Source organism: Styela clava, chromosome 11 (assembly GCF_964204865.1).
Source record: "Styela clava chromosome 11, kaStyClav1.hap1.2, whole genome shotgun sequence".
NCBI classification, from domain to species: domain Eukaryota; kingdom Metazoa; phylum Chordata; class Ascidiacea; order Stolidobranchia; family Styelidae; genus Styela; species Styela clava.
In genome coordinates, this window is record NC_135260.1 from 8222657 (window position 1) to 8242475 (window position 19819).

The following is a 19819-nucleotide window of genomic DNA, read 5'->3' on the forward strand; positions in this document are numbered from 1 at the left end:
CGTCAGGCTGTTGCAAGAACTAAGCGCTGGTTGTTGTGGTCATATCGAGTATCCGTTTTAGACGCCGCAGTACTACATGCCTAATATGGCAAACTATACCTATACGTCATGCGACGCAGCATTTTTGAGCGGCAGACAAGCAGCATATAAACAAGCTGTTGTTATGGCAGCGCACTATGCTATTCGAGCACGTCGGTGATAGTCGCTACTGCAAAAATTTTGCCTCGACGATTCAGCATATCCTTGTAAGATTGGGATTAATGAGTAGAACGCCACAAACCGGCAAATATTGTCTGTTTATTTACTTTGGTGCTACTACGAGATACGTGTAGTACTAGTCACCTACATATAGGCACGTATATATATGAATTAGCTTAGTATTGAGAAAATGATTATTTCTGCCGAGTTTTGTAGTACTTTCTGACGTGTTGTGATATATACTACGTCGTCCACGAAGGAATTGAGCTGCTGCGTTTTGTGTAGTTATTATACAAAACAAATATACATTGGAAGAACAAATTGCAAATTAATTAAGATTAGATCAAATAAGTCATGTCCTCCCACACTAATTTGTATTTATTTTTTACTTTATGTCGTATCAGTGCGTTACAATAAGAAACGTTTTAGTTAAAATCGATAAAACGCAGAAACAGCCCAAATGGAAGAGAATTTTGCTGAAATACGAGCCTTGTTACCCCCAGAATGCGTTCCCATTTGGGATAAAATGATGAGCATTGATATGTCAGAATTTTTTACTGTCAAGAAAAAGACTTTACCCATTGAAGACTGGAAAGGGCATAAAATGCAACCTTCATTCAAAGCTGAAACCGTCCGGTTTGCTTATGAAGATTGGACGCCAAGAGAAGGCGACGTATTCGTTGTGGCCTATCCTAAAACAGGTATAAAATTTATAGTAGTCTTGTATTATTAAATATTTTTGGGATACCATAGATCTTGTGGGATGTAGGTCTTGTTTGCGAAAAAAGGTAACGACTAGTTTTAACATAAATCGTCTAAACTCTAATTAATATAAATTTTTATATTTATCCAACTATTAGTTGTTGCGCATCTTTTGCGTCGCAGACCATAGTCTAGGGACAAAACATATTGTTTGGATCGGACAGTCAAGATTAGATCTCCTGCCGTATTTGATAGTACATTAACATAGTTACCCAATTGATTATATATAAGCACGTCGGGGTTTGTATTAAAAAGGGGCGAGAGACAAGTCAGAACGTAATAGCGTATAATAAAATACTGTAGAACTGTGACGATCAAGTCGGCAATAAAATATCAATTGTGTGCTGGTGAAATCTGATATTATTGTATTCGATGTTGGTGGTTGGGGAAGACGGCGCTTAAAAATAGTCGTGTTGGTATGATCATGGTGGTGAGTTAGTTTTGAAAATGTTTTCTCGCATTTTTGCTTGGCCGAATTCTCTATGGGTTTTTAAAATATCCGCATTGAAGCCAGTCATCTACCCATCTCTTATTACAGGACTAAATTGGACAAACGAAATTGTAAAACAATTGTTATACTTTGGACAAGAACGAGACTACAGAATAATGTCAAGTCAGGCAATGGTCATGAGCCTTATTGAAGGAGGGTGGTGTAAGCTATGTTTTCATTTTTGAATCTCATTCGAGAACCATGATTACAATCTAATCATCTTTAATTACTATTCTCTAATAAATGACAAGGTTTTAGTTGAATATTTGATTCAATTTGCTATCTTTGTGATAATCGACCAATGGCCGAACTAAAGTTGCCTACGGCTCTTTATCGTTTATAATTTTGTCTTTGCAGCTGAAAAATACAAAATATTTGATGCAATGCCATTAAAAAGAAGAATATTATGCACACATTTACCTGCACCAGTGATAAATGTCGACAAAATCAAGAAAGTCAACGCGAAGGTAAACATTTCAAAAAATGTATTTCACCCATCTACTCAAATACGATATGTTATGTTTTAGTTTAAAGAGGCGTCCTTACACAGTATACTCTTTTATTCCACATTTTAGTAAAATCAGTTGTTATATATATATATATTATTAGGGAGTGTTTCATATATTTTGGTTCTGAATTAAAAACACCCGTTTTGTGCCGAACTACTATATATATATACTATTTGTTTTTTATATTTACCCTGGGCCTGGAAAATTTTTGTCAAGAAAGAGTTCTATTTATTATAAACCATTTCGCTGCTCTCCGAAAATTTCAAGTTTACTGTTTCTTCTTAGGTTGTCTACGTGTTGCGCAATCCCAAAGATCAAGCAGTGTCCTGGTTTAACTTCATTCCAAAGTTGCCGAATCTACAAATCGAACCGCTAGATAAATTATTTGGATCAGACTGGGCTACTTTTCTGGACAGCTTTATTGCGGGTATATATTTAACATTTTTATCTTGCCATTTGAGTAGTATATGACTTTACTTTTTGTCGACGACTTTGTCAAGCATGTATGTATATATATGTGTGTGTGTGTTTGTGGGATTAGTGTGTGTGATTTCTTCAAAAATATATGCACGATCGTGTCATTCCTGTGTGCCTGAGATACACTTTTACCGGAATTCAGAGAACATTTTTTTTTTTATATTTAGGCAAAATGCCCATCGGTATGCGTGACGGGGAATGGTATTTGGACCATATTTTAGGATGGCTACAGCATAGAGACGATAAGAATGTGATGTTTTTCTATTACGAAGATATGAAACAGGTATGTACAAAATTGAGATCTCATAACAACACATCTTCTGCCATTTTATCATTTATTGCTATATGTTTAAGTTTATATATATATATATATATATATCAAATGTTATAGAATCCGGTAAAAGAATTTAGCAGAATGGCGAAGTTTTTGGATTTAAATCTCACTGAAGAAAACATACGAGAAGTTGCCGAGAAAGTTGCCTTTTCGAGCATGAAAAAATCAGATCAAAAAAGCGGAAAAGAAAATGTTGATCAAAATTTGAGAAATCAACTTGGAATACTTAGAAAAGGTGAGGCGTAAATTCATAGCAGAGTCTGCTTTAATGTCAGCACACAGTTGTAGTTCCAAACAGTTGTTCTCGCCATTTTAAAAATCTTTTAAATCAACGCGTTTTCAATTTTTTTTTAATTGTTGAATTGTTAATTAAGAAGTTTATGAGCGTGAGAAATGTGTTATTCTCTTTTTCTTTTAAGTATTCGTTGACTTTGTTTTGACGAAATATTAGATATATATACCGAATTTTTGTGCAAGCTAAGTTCTAGAATAATTTAAAATATCGTATATATAATATAAAACGTTTTTTCTATCAGGTGAAGTTGGTGGTTGGAAAGACCATTTCACGGTTGCTCAATCTGAACAGATGGACAAAGAAGTGAAGAACAAACTTGGAAATACTGATATAAAATTCAAATACACTTTATAGTTAGATAGAAAAAAGTTGAAAATGAAGCACGTTTAAATACAAGTTATTAATATACCTAAATATATGAAATCATGTGTTTTCCTTCTATAGCTGGTTCGACAATATTATATGCTATATACGTTTGGAGAAGCAAGCAAATTCGGCATGTTTTAACACCGCTTTTGTACGCCCTCAATACTTTGTGAATGTCGAAATCATAGCAGTTAACAAATAAAAGTGTGATTTTTCAACTTTGGCATAAACTCTTGATCACAGCGCAGTATATGGGTTCGAGGTCAGATGTGACTGCGTTGAATGCTTAAAACCAGGCAACGCAAAGGCGTGGGAAAAATTGAAGAAATGTCTGTCCCATGACTGTTTATTTAAACCAGGGGTGGGCATCATACGGCCTGCGGTCCAGGTCCAGCCCGCGACGAGATTTTGACTAGCCCGCTGACTGTATCCAATCACACTCTGTAATGTGGTCCGACGCATCATTCCTGAAAGTTGCCGATCGCTCTACTCCCACCGCACTGTCAGTGCGAGCTGGTGAAACAAACAATTGCTTTAGTGAACAAACAATTGCGTTAGCACACTTGTTAAACAATATAAGGTCAAAGCAGGGAGCGCTGTAAACATTCCCTAGCACTGTTATCAGTTATATTTAAATTCTAATATAAATAGATTTTAGAAATTAGATTTTATAGATATATATTAGGTTTTATTGACCATGGAATATCCCAAGAAACGTACAGTTGACAGAGAGTGTCGAGCATTTAATAAAGATTGGATACCGAAGTATTTTTTGTAAGAATCCGACCAATCGAGGACTTCATTTTCCCACATCTGGCCCGCCGACTAGAAAAGTTGCCCACACCTGATTTAAACCTTTGGATAGTTGGATAGATATTGCTAGTCTTATAGTTTTGCATTTTATATATAGCATTGTTATATATGTAAACAATTTGAATAAAATATAAGCTTTTGAAGCGTTCAAAACAGACCTGCTAATTGACCTGAATTTTTTCAGTTGGGTTTGAGTTCGAATGGAAAGTATGTCACGACTCACGAATCTGATTTAATCTGGAGAAATGTTTGCTCGCCAATACACAGGACAACCTTTGAGATTCAGTAAACTAGATTTGTTTTATTGTACAAAGCAACCTACCAAATAGTAAAAATGTAACGTCATCTCTACTATCATACAACACACAAAGCCAAATTATAATTCGCAATAAGGTGTTGTTATTAAAGTAAATGGGGACCAGGTGCAAGATGTAAATTTTATCGTATTGTGATCTTATTGAGAGTACCCTGCGCATATGATGGCCCTTCACCGTAATCTCCAGATAGCGATGTTGGTTGGTTAATTCGTTAATGCCATGCTCACCGATAACAACTGTTACGCGAATATAAAATCCCCGATTTTGTTAACACAGAAACTTTATCCTAGTTTATCCATACTCCCTTTGTAAACGCTCGTCAGTCAGTGAAGATAATATTATGATTTATTTTTACCCCAGCAGGAAGGATAGTTTATAGAACATCTTCATTTGGGATATGTTACAATTATCTGACGAATATATAGCTGAACCCAAAATTATCTTGTAGAAAACGAGACAACCTTCCAACAGTTAACTCTTTCACATTTACATTCACGTAGCCTACAATAACCGTCAATCTTATACATAATACAAAATAGTGAATATTGGGGGGCTAACTATAATGACCTCGTGGTCGTATAGCTCTTTTGTTTGACTTCTGACATGTATGAACCGAATGATAATAATAAGTATAATTATACAAGTTGATACAGAAATGTCTGAATGTCCTAATAAATTGTAGTGTGATGAATATTGTAAATCTGTCCATGGTATTACATACGGCCACAATAATTTTGCCCTGCCTTACACCGTTACACGAACCTATGAACAAGTACTAAATGGTGCTTATAGCGCCTATCCATATGTCGTCGACCACCGCGAGGTCTTTTATATAAAAGGCAAGTGAATGGGGCTTCTAAATCAAATTATATTTCTCCACGGCCTGAACTAGTTAACACCAAGTGCGATTCAGAATGTTGCAGAAGTTTGACGGAAGACTCATTTTTGGCGCATGTTCCGATGTTCGGTAAACGACGTAAGTACTTTTATTTGGCGTGGTACAACGATTTTGCATGTGTTATTCCTAACCCCCACCTTGCTCTGTCACTCGAAGATTACGTCACTACAACCTCACAATCACGTCAAAGAGCTTGCCAGAGTATAACTACAATCGCCCGAAATGGCATCTTCGGCGGCGATATCGAACTCACTTATTAACGCCAGGTATCGGGATCGTTACGACGAGAGAAATAGCTTGCTCGATTTCGGGTGATCGCATGCGCGTCTTGAATGACAGTTGGTATAGTTTGGAGGACCTTAAGGTTACTGTAGCGTCGTAGTGACGTAATTTTCGAATGACTTAGTCAGATGGGAGTTAAAAATATCATATGTAATATTGTATTTTTTTTTTGGCCCCATTTTTTTTTTATTAATAATGATAGAAATGCAGCGGTAGAACTCATGCCATAGTACTAGACTAGCTGTAGCTTTGAGGTGGATGCCAGGTAATAGCGTAGTAGACGTCATGTCATATGACGTCACCATTCTGAGCCCAAACAAAGTAAATAGACTTCTCGACGAGGACTTTCACAAATATATCGCAACATACCCTCTCAAGCCTTGGGCGTTAGATATATACCAATTACTTACAGTGCGCATGTCGCGAAATAGCTATAGGTTAACCATGCCTTGTTTGGAAGATAAACAGCCAACAAATTGTTGCACAAACAGCCGTCAGGCTGTTGCAATAACTAAGCGCTGCTTGTTGTGGTCGGTGACCGTACATTTGAACCCATGTACATTTGAACCCATGCGTATATCCACGGGTTCAATCTATATGCGGGTGCTAAAACCCATGGGTTAGGGTTAGTATGGGTTTAACTATCCGTGAAACAAAAAAAATTCCATAGGTGCAATAGCATACAGGTGCAATTGTCATGGGTTCAAATGTAATGGAACCGTTGTGGTCATATCGAGTTTCCGTTTTAGACGCCGCAGTACTACATGCCTAATATGGCAAACTATACCTATACGTCATGCGACGCAATCAATCAATCAATCAATCGTTTATTTTGTCATCACAAAAAAACACGTTCAAACATAAAGTGACACAATGAATAAATTACAGTACTAATCATGTTTTTGCGTGACTGGAGTCGCGAGGCACCTAAGAAGGTCTTCAAGCAGCGACACCTACAGCGCTACAGGTTAGAATAAATATAATTAAATAAGGGATAAAATGAATAAATCCTAGGAATAAGTCACATAAGTTACAGCGACATTCGAAATGTATGCGATTATGACACAGTAAAACAGCAGCATTTTTGAGCGGCAGACAAGCAGCATAAAAACAAGCTGTCGTTATGGCAGCGTACTATGCTATTCGAGCACGTCGGTGATAGTCGCTACTGCAAAAATTTTGCCTCGACGATTCAGCATATCCGTGTAAGATTGGGATTCATGAGTAGAACGCCACAAACCGGCAAATATTGTCTGTTTATTTACTTTGGTGCTACTACGAGATACGTGTAGTACTAGTCACCTACATATAGGCACGTATATATATGAATTAGCTTAGTATTGAGAAAATGATTATTTCTGCCGAGTTTTGTAGTACTTTCTGACGTGTTGTGATGTATACTACGTCGTCCACGAAGGAATTGAGCTGCTGCGTTTTGTGTAGTTATTATACAAAACAAATATACATTGGAAGAACAAATTGCAAATTAATTAAGATTAGATCAAATAAGTCATGTCCTCCCACACTAATTTGTATTTATTTTTTACTTTATGTCGTATCAGTGCGTTACAATAAGAAACGTTTTAGTTAAAATCGATAAAACGCAGAAACAGCCCAAATGGAAGAGAATTTTGCTGAAATACGAGCCTTGTTACCCCCAGAATGCGTTCCCATTTGGGATAAAATGATGAGCATTGATATGTCAGAATTTTTTACTGTCAAGAAAAAGACTTTACCCATTGAAGACTGGAAAGGGCATAAAATGCAACCTTCATTCAAAGCTGAAACCGTCCGGTTTGCTTATGAAGATTGGACGCCAAGAGAAGGCGACGTATTCGTTGTGGCCTATCCTAAAACAGGTATAAAATTTATAGTAGTCTTGTATTATTAAATATTTTTGGGATACCATAGATCTTGTGGGATGTAGGTCTTGTTTGCGAAAAAAGGTAACGACTAGTTTTAACATTAATCGTCTAAACTCTAATTAATATAAATTTTTATATTTATCCAACTATTAGTTGTTGCGCATCTTTTGCGTCGCAGACCATAGTCTAGGGACAAAACATATTGTTTGGATCGGACAGTCAAGATTAGATCTCCTGCCGTATTTGATAGTACATTAACATAGTTACCCAATTGATTATATATAAGCACGTCGGGGTTTGTATTAAAAAGGGGCGAGAGACAAGTTGCTTGGCCGAATTCTCTATGGGTTTTTAAAATATCCACATTGAAGCCAGTCATCTACCCATCTCTTATTACAGGACTAAATTGGACAAACGAAATTGTAAAACAATTGTTATACTTTGGACAAGAACGAGACTACAGAATAATGTCAAGTCAGCCAATGGTCATGAGCCTTATTGAAGGAGGGTGGTGTAAGCTATGTTTTCATTTTTGAATCTCATTCGAGAACCATGATTACAATCTAATCATCTTTAATTACTATTCTCTAATAAATGACAAGGTTTTAGTTGAATATTTGATTCAATTTGCTATCTTTGTGATAATCGACCAATGGCCGAACTAAAGTTGCCTACGGCTCTTTATCGTTTATAATTTTGTCTTTGCAGCTGAAAAATACAAAATATTTGATGCAATGCCATTAAAAAAAAGAATATTATGCACACATTTACCTGCACCAGTGATAAATGTCGACAAAATCAAGAAAGTCAACGCGAAGGTAAACATTTCAAAAAATGTATTTCACCCATCTACTCAAATACGATATGTTATGTTTTAGTTTAAAGAGGCGTCCTTACACAGTATACTCTTTTATTCCACATTTTAGTAAAATCAGTTGTTATATATATATATATATTATTAGGGAGTGTTTCATATATTTTGGTTCTGAATTAAAAACACCCGTTTTGTGCCGAACTACTATATATATATACTATTTGTTTTTTATATTTACCCTGGGCCTGGAAAATTTTTGTCAAGAAAGAGTTCCATCTATTATAAACCATTTCGCTGCTCTCCGAAAATTTCAAGTTTACTGTTTCTTCTTAGGTTGTCTACGTGTTGCGCAATCCCAAAGATCAAGCAGTGTCCTGGTTTAACTTCATTCCAAAGTTGCCGAATCTACAAATCGAACCGCTAGATAAATTATTTGGATCAGACTGGGCTACTTTTCTGGACAGCTTTATTGCGGGTATATATTTAACATTTTTATCTTTCCATTTGAGTAGTATATGACTTTACTTTTTATCGGCGACTTTGTCAAGCATGTATGTATATATATGTGTGTGTGTGTTTGTGGGATTAGTGTGTGTGATTTCTTCAAAAAATATATGCACGATCGTGTCATTCCTGTGTGCCTGAGATACACTTTTACCGGAATTCAGAGAACATTTTTTTTTTATATTTAGGCAAAATGCCCATCGGTATGCGTGACGGGGAATGGTATTTGGACCATATTTTAGGATGGCTACAGCATAGAGACGATAAGAATGTGATGTTTTTCTATTACGAAGATATGAAACAGGTATGTACAAAAATGATATCTCATAACAACACACCTTCTGCCATTTTATCATTTATTGCTATATGTTTAAGTTTATATATATATATATATCAAATGTAATAGAATCCGGTAAAAGAATTTAGCAGAATGGCGAAGTTTTTGGATTTAAATCTCACTGAAGAAAACATACGAGAAATTGCCGAGAAAGTTGCCTTTTCGAGCATGAAAAAATCAGATCAAAAAAGCGGAAAAGAAAATGTTGATCAAAATTTGAGAAATCAACTTGGAATACTTAGAAAAGGTGAGGCGTAAATTCATAGCAGAGTCTGCTTTAATGCCAGCACACAGTTGTAGTTCCAAACAGTTGTTCTCGCCATTTTAAAAATCTTTTAAATCAACGCGTTTTCAATTTTTTTTTAATTGTTGAATTGTTAATTAAGAAGTTTATGAGCGTGAGAAATGTGTTATTCTCTTTTTCTTTTAAGTATTCGTTGACTTTGTTTTGACGAAATATTAGATATATATACCAAATTTTTGTGCAAGCTAAGTTCTAGAATAATTTAAAATATCGTATATATAATATAAAACGTTTTTTCTATCAGGTGAAGTTGGTGGTTGGAAAGACCATTTCACGGTTGCTCAATCTGAACAGATGGACAAAGAAGTGAAGAACAAACTTGGAAATACTGATATAAAATTCAAATACACTTTATAGTTAGATAGAAAAAAGTTGAAAATGAAGCACGTTTAAATACAAGTTATTAATATACCTAAATATATGAAATCATGTGTTTTCCTTCTATAGCTGGTTCGACAATATTATATGCTATATACGTTTGGAGAAGCAAGCAAATTCGGCATGTTTTAACACCGCTTTTGTACGCCCTCAATACTTTGTGAATGTCAAAATCATAGCAGTTAACAAATAAAAGTGTGATTTTTCAACTTTGGCATAAACTCTTGATCACAGCGCAGTATATGGGTTCGAGGTCAGATGTGACTGCGTTGAATGCTTAAAACCAGGCAACGCAAAGGCGTGGGAAAAATTGAAGAAATGTCTGTCCCATGACTGTTTATTTAAACCAGGGGTGGGCATCATACGGCCCGCGGTCCAGGTCCAGCCCGCGACGAGATTTTGACTAGCCCGCTGACTGTATCCAACCACACTATGTAATGTGATCCGACGCATCATTCCTGAAAGTTGCCGATCGCTCTACTCCCACCGCACTGTCAGTGCGAGCTGGTGAAACAAACAATTGCTTTAGTGAACAAACAATTGCGTTAGCACACTTGTTAAACAAACAATATAAGGTCAAAGCAGGGAGCGTTGTAAACATTCCCTAGCACTGTTATCAGTCATATTTAAATTCTAAATATAAATAGATTTTAGAAATTAGATTTTATAGATATATATTAGGTTTTATTGACCATGGAATATCCCAAGAAACGTACAGTTGACAGAGAGTGTCGAGCATTTAATAAAGATTGGATACCGAAGTATTTTTTGTAAGAATCCGACCAATCGAGGACTTCATTTTCCCACATCTGGCCCGCCGACTAGAAAAGTTGCCCACACCGGATTTAAACCTTTGGATAGTTGGATAGATATTGCTAGTCTTATAGTTTTGCATTTTATATATAGCATTGTTATATATGTAAACAATTTGAATAAAATATAAGCTTTTGAAGCGTTCAAAACAGACCTGCTAAGTGCTAATTGACCTGAATTTTTTCAGTTGGGTTTGAGTTCGAATGGAAAGTATGTCACGACTCACGAATCTGATTTAATCTGGTGAAATGTTTGCTCGCCAATACACAGGACAACCTTTGAGATTCAGTAAACTAGATTTGTTTTATTGTACAAAGCAACCTACCAAATAGTAAAAATGTAACGTCATCTCTACTATCATACAACACACAAAGCCAAATTATAATTTGCAATAAGGTGTTGTTATTAAAGTTAATGGGGACCAGGTGCAAGATGTAAATTTTATCGTATTGTGATCTTATTGAGAGTACCCTGCGCATATGATGGCCCTTCACCGTAATCTCCAGATAGCGATGTTGGTTGGTTAATTCGTTAAAGCCATGGTCACCGACAACAACTGTTACGCGAAATTAAAATCCCCGATTTTGGTAACACAGAAACTTAATATTATTAAGTTACAGAAAGATAATATTATTCATATTTTCCCCAGTAGAAAGGACAGTTTATAAGACATTTTCTTTCACATTTACATTCACGTACAATAACGGTCAATCTTATACATAATACAATATATTGAATATTGGGAATACGATACAATATAAGGAATACAATATAATGACCTCGTGGTCGTATCGCCCCCCGAGGTCTGTACCAAAAACTTCTTAGTATTTTTTATTGTTGCAATGTTCGTTTTCTGGTTGATGAACAATAAATTTTCTCTCTTTCTCTTAATCATGTGATTGGCGGTGGTTTCTCGCTCGTGAAAAGAGGGATACGATAAACATTTAAATAGATGAGAGCAACTAGAGCCCCTCGGTCGCTTACCAGAAAAAAATAAGTCCAAATGTTGCATCACCATTAAATTCTTACTGGTTAGGCACTGATGGACATGAAAATGCCCAAATACTACACGCGGATATCTATTTTTGGATAAATAACTTATGTCTCCGATGTAGTTGTGCTGGTATCCGACTGTTTTTTTTTCAGCTTTTCACTTCTCTCATTTTGGTTCGCGTATACAATATTGTTCAATTCGATATATTTGTAACCATGCGATACTTGAATAGTTAAAATAATATTTAGTCCGTGTTTTTTTCCTGGTTTTATTTTGGTCGAAGTATTTTAGTCTCCGGTGCTAAAATTGATAAAGCTGGTTGTAATGTGACTCCGTACACTAATTTGCTCCAGTGGTTAACGCGAAAATAAGCTTACGTTCGTTTTTCTTGATCGGTTTATCTTTACGTCTCACAGTCTTTAAGATCCGAATAGTCTATTTGCATTCTGCCTGGTACCGGTACCGGTATTACTTTTTGGTTTGGAGGTATAACAATTGAAGTCGCGATCTAAGATAGGGAAACACTTGAATATCAAGAATGGCGACATCTTTAGGAGCTAACCGATATAATCGTCAAAACTGGGAAGAATCGGTGAGTTGTCAAAATCATTCTGTCAAGTTTATGACTTGATATTCATAGCACCCATACCTGCAAACAATTGAATAAGCTTAATACGGAATAAATATAGAATTAGGAATAAAGCTATAAATACATGAAATAGCTTGGAAAGGTTGAGAAATATACAATTGGACAACCAGAATCAGAACAAAATTATTTTTAATTTTTGCCTGACCTCAAATCGCAGAATCATTTATTTTTGTTTGACTTCTGACATGTATGAACCGAATGATAATAATAAGTATAATTATACAAGTTGATACAGAAATGTCCTAATAAATTGTAGTGTGATGAATATTGAAACTGAAATTTAAATCTTCACTTTCTGACTTTAGGATTTCCCGATTCTATGCCAGACATGCCTTGGAGACAATCCATACATCAGAATGGTAAGTTTTTGTGTTGCCATCGACAGAATTGCTTGTTGTAGTCGTATGTACCGTATTTATTCAATTATAACGCGCACTCGTGTATACTGGTATAACGCGCACCTTTAAATTTTGAATGAAAATTGGTATAAAATTCTTTTTTTTATTTTTTCTCTACTAACTACTGGTAAGCACATAAGGTAACAACTCACAGCATGAACAAAAATTTATTAAAAGCACACAGTAATTCAAAACTCTTCAAAATCGGATTCAGTCTCTGACTTTTGTGCAATTTTTGTTTTCTGGCGTAGTGCAAGTCCATACCTTCTCATAAACTTTTGTGCCCAACCATTAGATGCTTTAAAGGTTGAATCTTTGCAAATCTTTTGTGCACGGAGTCTAATATGGAGCGAAGTGACGATGTACCCACTAGATCTTTGATCAACTATCCAATCATAAAGCTCCTTCTCCAACTCTGGGTACCGGGCTTGTCTCCCTCGCCGCGCTTTCTTTGTTTTGTTCATATCTTTTGAACAACTTTCTGCTTTCTCCAATCTCTGACATTTGTCTCTGGTACATTGAATTCTCTAGAAGCTTTTCTATTTCCATGAGTTTCCGCATAATCAACAACCTCCAGTTTGAATGCAGCCCTATATGCAGAACGTTTTTGTCTTGCCATAATAGATAATGGGTAATATATAATGGGTATCTACAGTACAGTACGATAATGGCAAATAAATATTCTCAACGCAGCGGGAATGTCAAACACATGCTGAGCTGTCGCATGTGCGTGTGCTTGCACGAAATCGAACGCTTGCACGAATGTCAAACGCACGCTGAGCTGTCGCATGTGCGTGTGCTTGCACGAAATCGTCCTGCATTGGAATGTGCATGCGCGAGCGCACGCACGTTTCAGATGTTTAAAACCACATTTTCAATACCGCATTTCTCAGACCTCGTGTATAACGCGCAGCATTGATTTTTGCCTAAAATTCAGTTCAAAATTTTGCGCGTTATAATCGAATAAATACGGTATGTAGCTTATTGTCATGATTCAGTGATTATTTCAATTTTTTTAAATTGAAACATTTCACTTCACTGATTAAAATCCTATAAACAACTAAGTGTAACTGTGTTGCTATCTAATCTACCTCTAGTGACTTTAATAGCTGAAAAATATTCTGATAAGATTTAAGACAAACCAAATTTTTCGATGAAAAAATCTGCAATTATCGGTTAAAAAATCTTAAATTATTACAGCAGTTAACGGATAAAAAATGCTAGTGTCCACAATTTGGACATCCCTGCTATAGATGAATTCAATACAAATATACTTTTCCATACTTTATATACTAATGAGAAGAAATCAACTGTTTTTGTTTTTCATAGACTAAGGAAAAATTTGGCAAAGAATGTAAAATTTGTGATCGACCGTTCACAATATTCCGATGGTGTCCGGGTGCCAGGATGAGATTTAAGAAAACTGAAGTCTGTCAAACTTGTTCAAAACTCAAAAATATCTGCCAAACTTGCCTACTGGATCTCGAATATGGTAAGGATTACGATAAACAAAATTTGTCTAGTTGTATATCTATAAGTTAGTATTAGTACTCTTGAATAAACACTTAAATTTATAAGCCTTATTTTAAATGCATACCGGTAATTATTTCCAACAAGGTAAAGAGATGTTTTTATGCTCGGGCCATGTGATGAAAGAAATGCACTGCATTCCATTAAAACAAATAACCTCCGATATTTTTGCAAAATCTTAGACACATAGCGCGTGTGAAATTTTCGAGGATGTGTAAGCCTATTCAACTAACTACTAATATATTTCATGAATGAAATACGGTTCAAGTAAACAAACGAGAAATGAGATTTTTGGGATGTAGCAGCCATGTTGAAAAATTGGCTACGGCATACTTATGTCAAATTCAATTTCAAAATTGGGACATGCTCTGCTTTTCAGGCAAATGTTTACATTAATTTTCAGGTTTGCCCGTTCAAGTTCGAGACCATGCACTGGGACTGATTGACGATCTTCCCAAATCAGACGTAAACAAAGAATTTTATACTCAAAATATGGAAAGAGAGGTAAATATTATTTCAAGTTTGGTTATAAAATATTTATACACTATTTTCTCAAAATGAGCTTCAGAAATAAATGTTCAAATTTAAACAGTTGAAAAATGCTTGTCTGAAGAAGTTCGACCTCGTATAAATGAAACGTTACAGACATACATTTATGCTAGTGTGCAGCAAGACTCTTGAATTAAATTAAATATTTAAACTGCGAAAAAACACAGTATGACTCTCACATTGCGTCAAATAAAATAGTAATGATTTCAATTTATATTCAACAGTAATCATGTAACTACCCTGAAAAAGGTATATTCTAAGTGGTTCCCAACTAGGATTTTGATCTCGGGAAGGAATTACAGAATATAATTTTGTATTATTATTTAGTTAATACTAGCCTAGCCTATTATTGTAATGCATATTTATCCTCACATTATAAACTATTCAAATTTGCAAAAGCAATCGCGCTCCAGAAGTGTTTGTATGAATATGAAGGTAACTTATTTTGTTTGCCTACTTTACATCAAGTTGTGTAAAAGGACTGAAACCTATGGGCAGGGGTATATTCACTTGGCTAACACTGACAGTCCCCGAACTCGTAATAGAACTAAAATAAAGAAAAAAACGAATAAAAGTATGTCCTAACCCTAACCTGGTACACACACTACGGGAGTACCAAAGCCAGTGTGCGAGTTGCAAATAACATTAGCTCACGATCCCTTGAAAATTGAACAAATAACAGAACAGAATGTTTCTAACATTTTCAACATATTCACAGATTGCTAATACAGATGGAACAGTAGCTGTGGGCTCTGTTGGGAGAAGTCAAGCTGCCAATGATTTGCTAATGAGAATGGCAAGAACCACACCTTATTACAAAAGAAATCAAGCTCATATTTGTTCTTTTTGGGTAAAAGGGGAATGCAAAAGAGGAGAGGAATGTCCTTATAGGTATGAAACATTGCGACTTTGTCTTATTGATCTAGCATTCTATTAAAGGAATGTTGATGTAAAAATAGAATTCCCTCCGAGACCAGGCAACATCATTTAGTCTTGAATATTCTATTATAGACTCATACTGTCTAAAATGAGTTTTTTATTAATCTATTATACTTATTATTATTTACCTGTAATCATCTACAACAGGCATGAATCACCCACTGATCCAGAAGATCCTCTTTCAGACCAAAACATTAAGGATCGTTATTATGGAATTAATGATCCAGTTGCAGATAAAATGATGAAAAGGGCTCAAAATTCTGCTGATATAAATCTGGTAGCCCCAGAAGATAAAACCATAACTACTTTATATGTAGGTGGTCTCACAGAGGAAATAGAAGAACAAGATTTAAGGTAGTGTGTAGCTCATTGAAATACTTAAATAGTTTTGAAATTGAATGGATTCCAAATAGAAATAGGCAAAGGAATCTATATAATAATTTAATGACTTCAAAAATATTTGTCTGATAGTTATATAAAACAACCATAGTACCATAGGCTAGTGATAACTTGACTTGAGATAATGGTCATTGTAATCAGTCATATAAATTAATCTTATTTTTATAAATATAATATTGTTTATCTTTAATGAGCTGAGATATTTAAAGGTTTATGGTCTGGTTTATTAACAATCTAATTAATGCACTGTCCTTTATTTTAAACTAGTCCTCCCTTATTAAAAATACCCAAGTAATCTATTAAAAATATCAATTTAATAAACTTTATATGATTGATGGTTTTTTTTTATTTTTCATTCGGAATTGGGTATTGAATTGACCATCTCTATCATTAAGTGTACCAGTAAATTATTCAAACAGTATCAAATGACATTTCCATATGTACAACCCATGAAGTTTTTCTTTGGTCGAGGTGCATTCGTCCAACATTTCAATGTGGTATTAATTTAAGAAAGGTCTTTTTGAAGTCACATTCTTCAAGGTTAAAAAATTCCTGTTTAGGGTGCCACACTCGAATGTTGAAATTGGAAGAGCTATCATTTGTTGCTTTCTAGACTAACCTCGATTTTTTTTATCTATAGAGATCATTTTTATCAATTTGGAGAGATAAGATCGATACACATTGCATCAAAACAGAGTTGTGCCTTTGTTCAGTTCACAAAAAGATCAGATGCTACATCAGCTGCTGAAAAAAGTGTTGGAAAACTTATTATCAAAGGAAAAAGGTACATATCATTCTCATATTACAATATTTATTATATATTTATACTCATTCAAGTCATTGATGAAATTTTCTATTTCAAAAGCCATTTATCTATAATATAATTCCTGGTTAAACAGTGTACCAAGGAGTATTCAGTCAGTTGCAATTGTATGTGAAGACAATTATATCCAGGAAATGTGATGCAGTCCTCCAGTCCCAAATGTGTAGATAAACCAAATATAACATGTACTTGTGGGACCAACTTGGAATCTATGGCTGTTGTATTGTCTCAATGTCAAATAATCTTGTCCTTCAGATTAAACATTCGTTGGGGAAGATCACAAGGATCTGGTAGATCAGATTCTGATAGTAAGCGTGGTAGTGAGGACAAAGAAAAACCGGTTGCTCGTGTTCCTGGATTACCTGGAGGTAAAATACGGGTTCCTATTCGAATGGAAATGAAATGTTTCAACATTTCAGATTCTTGATTTTAAGAATTATTTAGACTAAATTCAATTGAAATATCATTTTGAACTATGGAAGTCTCACACTAGTACTAAAGAATATGACTTCTACTTGTCCTTATTAAACACAACTCGATTAAAAAGCGATCAATATTCAATATATTGAAAAATATGACCGGTATATGGTATCTCCGAACACATACATAGTAATAATCATAATTATAAGTTTTTCAATTTTGGTCATGTGTGGTTGAAAATAATTTCCGATTAGATATAATTTTTCTTGCTATTACTTCGTCTAAAAGTTCATTTAGTTTTTGAAATAGAATTGGTGCCCTATCATAGTTTTAAAACAACATCCAAAGACGGTCAATTCTGGGGGAATCTTAAATAAATCACTGACTGTAGGCCATTCATACACAAATATTTACATCTGCCATTTTTCATTAAATAAAAATCTTTATTCACAGCTTTGCCAATGCCTGAAGATGTTTTGAAAGGAGATGGTGAACGACGGGGCAAGAAACGTCCTCACAATTTTAACGAACCTCCCCCACCAGGAACTTTTGGTCCACCTGGAATGATGCCACCGCCACCTTTCATGGCTCAAGGTCCCCCACCTTTGATGGGAATGCCTCCACCACTTATGGCACCACCTCTCATGCGACCAGGTTAGTACCTGAGTACTTTCTATTATTAACCATATTCTTGACCTGGCTGTGGAGTCTGGATTTGTCATTTTTCACTAATATCAGGGTTGTATTGTCTGATTTTGAATCAATTTGAGTCTGATTTTGGACTCCTAACGGTGGTAATGGAATTTATGAAAGCCCAAATTTGCGACAGAAAGAAAAATATTGTCCAAGGATTACCATAAAAAATGCCTGTTTACACATACAGAGTTCGGAATCTAAGTCTTAATAAGTTAAATTTTTATCTCTTCGAAAATAACCCAGATTTGGAGTCTGATATGAATTCTTCCAAACTTTTCCCAATTATTACTGTATTGCCTTGCGAGTAGTTTGAAATGGCAGCTTGTGTGATTTTAAACAATGATCGTCAGAACCAAACCAAAGTTTGATTTATTGTAGGTGCCCATACCCTCAACACCATACTTAATCAGGTAATAATGCACGTTTTCTGGTAAATTGTTTATGTAAATGTAATGATCTTATACCAATTTTCTAGGACCTGGTCCAGGATTTATGGGACCTCCAAACGTGAACCAACAAAGACCACAGGCATATTATCCATCGCAAAATCCTCAAAGACTGGGCAAAAATCCATGAAGATTTCACAACAAACCAATAAAAGATGACCAAAGGAATTATGGAGTACCGAAGTCTATGACCCCATTGCCATACATCTATTGTGGAGAACTGGTGAATTGTGATAAGCTCGGCATGACATTTTTTTCTGCTGTTTTATGAATGCTAAATCGACCACATAATAGAAACTTTGTATATAAATTTGTATTTTGTCTTGATTGAATCATGGTTAGCTAGTATGTACAGATGCAGTGAATTCAAGAGGCACTGATGATTGCTGAATATTGCCACTAGATCTGACATACCAATTACCATTAGTGAAGATAGAGTGTCATGGGTTAGGCGAGGCAGATTTGACCAATGAATGATATATAGATGAGCTTTGGCCAGTTCCGGAATATGTTTTTCTGCAACATGTGGGCGTGGCCATATAAACTCAAGAAGTTTTTTAAAAATGCCTTTGTGTTGCAGTGACTGATTTTTGTGGCCTTAGTTGTTAATTTAAAACCCGAATTAACAGCCTCCTATTATCTTGATTTCATGTATGCATTACATTCTCAAGCAAAATATCAAGCCAGTAAGGTTCTCAAATCTTTGTTCAGGAAACTGCAAATATCTGCATGTTACTCATTATGTGCAGCCGAGATTGTGTTACAAATAACCTCTGACTTATGCAGTCCTCCTTTGCGATTTCAGAAATTTGTACAAACAAAAATAGTTGTGTATTTAATAAACTTTGAATAGGAAATGGGATGTAAGAACATTGAAGTTACCAGATTCACAGTGGGATATAATATAGTAATACAGTCTGTATTGCATAAATATTTGGTGTAATCCATTATAAAAAAATTACATTTTTCTGTGTAGTTACAGTGAATGATGAGGAAAGCTATGCACAGGAATTGAAAACTAATAACTTGTTCTAAGTCTGTCTGCATATGGTTCAAACCAAAGGAGAATAAACAATTGGAACTTTTCTCTAAAAATGGGTTAATTGGTGTAAATATCACACTGCACAATTACCACAATATCTGAATTTGAAAATATAGAACTATATTTTCCCATTTATCCTGGACAGGAATGCAAATAGAACGATTCGCCTCTAGTCCAG

The 19819-nt window shown here is 35.1% G+C and overlaps 3 protein-coding genes across 3 annotated transcripts; all 3 read left to right on the forward strand.

Moving 5' to 3' along the window:
- The first annotated feature begins 226 nt into the window (after positions 1 to 226).
- On the forward strand, positions 227 to 3649 carry LOC120347468 (cytosolic sulfotransferase 3-like). The gene is made up of 7 exons (XM_039417464.2): positions 227 to 899; positions 1499 to 1612; positions 1808 to 1917; positions 2245 to 2386; positions 2604 to 2719; positions 2828 to 3005; positions 3307 to 3649. The coding sequence occupies exons 1-7, from the start codon at positions 659 to 661 to the stop codon at positions 3417 to 3419; spliced, it is 1014 nt and encodes a 337-aa protein (XP_039273398.1). The 5' UTR covers positions 227 to 658; the 3' UTR covers positions 3420 to 3649.
- A 3543-nt stretch (positions 3650 to 7192) lies between these two features.
- Positions 7193 to 10060, forward strand: LOC120347523 (cytosolic sulfotransferase 3-like). Its single transcript, XM_039417540.2, has 7 exons — positions 7193 to 7600; positions 8006 to 8119; positions 8315 to 8424; positions 8754 to 8895; positions 9113 to 9228; positions 9331 to 9508; positions 9810 to 10060. Exons 1-7 carry the CDS (start codon positions 7360 to 7362, stop codon positions 9920 to 9922), a joined length of 1014 nt encoding a protein of 337 aa, XP_039273474.2. The 5' UTR covers positions 7193 to 7359; the 3' UTR covers positions 9923 to 10060.
- A 2086-nt stretch (positions 10061 to 12146) lies between these two features.
- On the forward strand, positions 12147 to 18909 carry LOC120347411 (pre-mRNA-splicing factor RBM22-like). Its single transcript, XM_039417371.2, has 10 exons — positions 12147 to 12342; positions 12705 to 12758; positions 14127 to 14289; positions 14731 to 14831; positions 15595 to 15767; positions 15963 to 16169; positions 16855 to 16998; positions 17293 to 17405; positions 17911 to 18111; positions 18629 to 18909. The coding sequence occupies exons 1-10, from the start codon at positions 12289 to 12291 to the stop codon at positions 18727 to 18729; spliced, it is 1311 nt and encodes a 436-aa protein (XP_039273305.2). The 5' UTR covers positions 12147 to 12288; the 3' UTR covers positions 18730 to 18909.
- Positions 18910 to 19819: the final 910 nt, after the last annotated feature.

Bases quoted from the DNA above. Each gene is read 5' to 3' on its own strand.
- LOC120347523 (XM_039417540.2), top strand. From the start codon at position 7,360: ATGGAAGAGAATTTTGCTGAAATACGAGCCTTGTTACCCCCAGAATGC. The intron at 8,120-8,314 runs GTAAGCTATGTT...TTGTCTTTGCAG, and splicing joins CCTTATTGAAGGAGGGTGGT to CTGAAAAATACAAAATATTT. The intron at 8,896-9,112 runs GTATATATTTAA...TTTTATATTTAG, and splicing joins TCTGGACAGCTTTATTGCGG to GCAAAATGCCCATCGGTATG.
- LOC120347411 (XM_039417371.2), top strand. From the start codon at position 12,289: ATGGCGACATCTTTAGGAGCTAACCGATATAATCGTCAAAACTGGGAA. The intron at 16,170-16,854 runs GTAGTGTGTAGC...TTTTATCTATAG, and splicing joins ATAGAAGAACAAGATTTAAG to AGATCATTTTTATCAATTTG. The intron at 16,999-17,292 runs GTACATATCATT...CTTGTCCTTCAG, and splicing joins CTTATTATCAAAGGAAAAAG to ATTAAACATTCGTTGGGGAA.
- LOC120347468 (XM_039417464.2), top strand. From the start codon at position 659: ATGGAAGAGAATTTTGCTGAAATACGAGCCTTGTTACCCCCAGAATGC. The intron at 2,387-2,603 runs GTATATATTTAA...TTTTATATTTAG, and splicing joins TCTGGACAGCTTTATTGCGG to GCAAAATGCCCATCGGTATG. The intron at 2,720-2,827 runs GTATGTACAAAA...CAAATGTTATAG, and splicing joins ATTACGAAGATATGAAACAG to AATCCGGTAAAAGAATTTAG.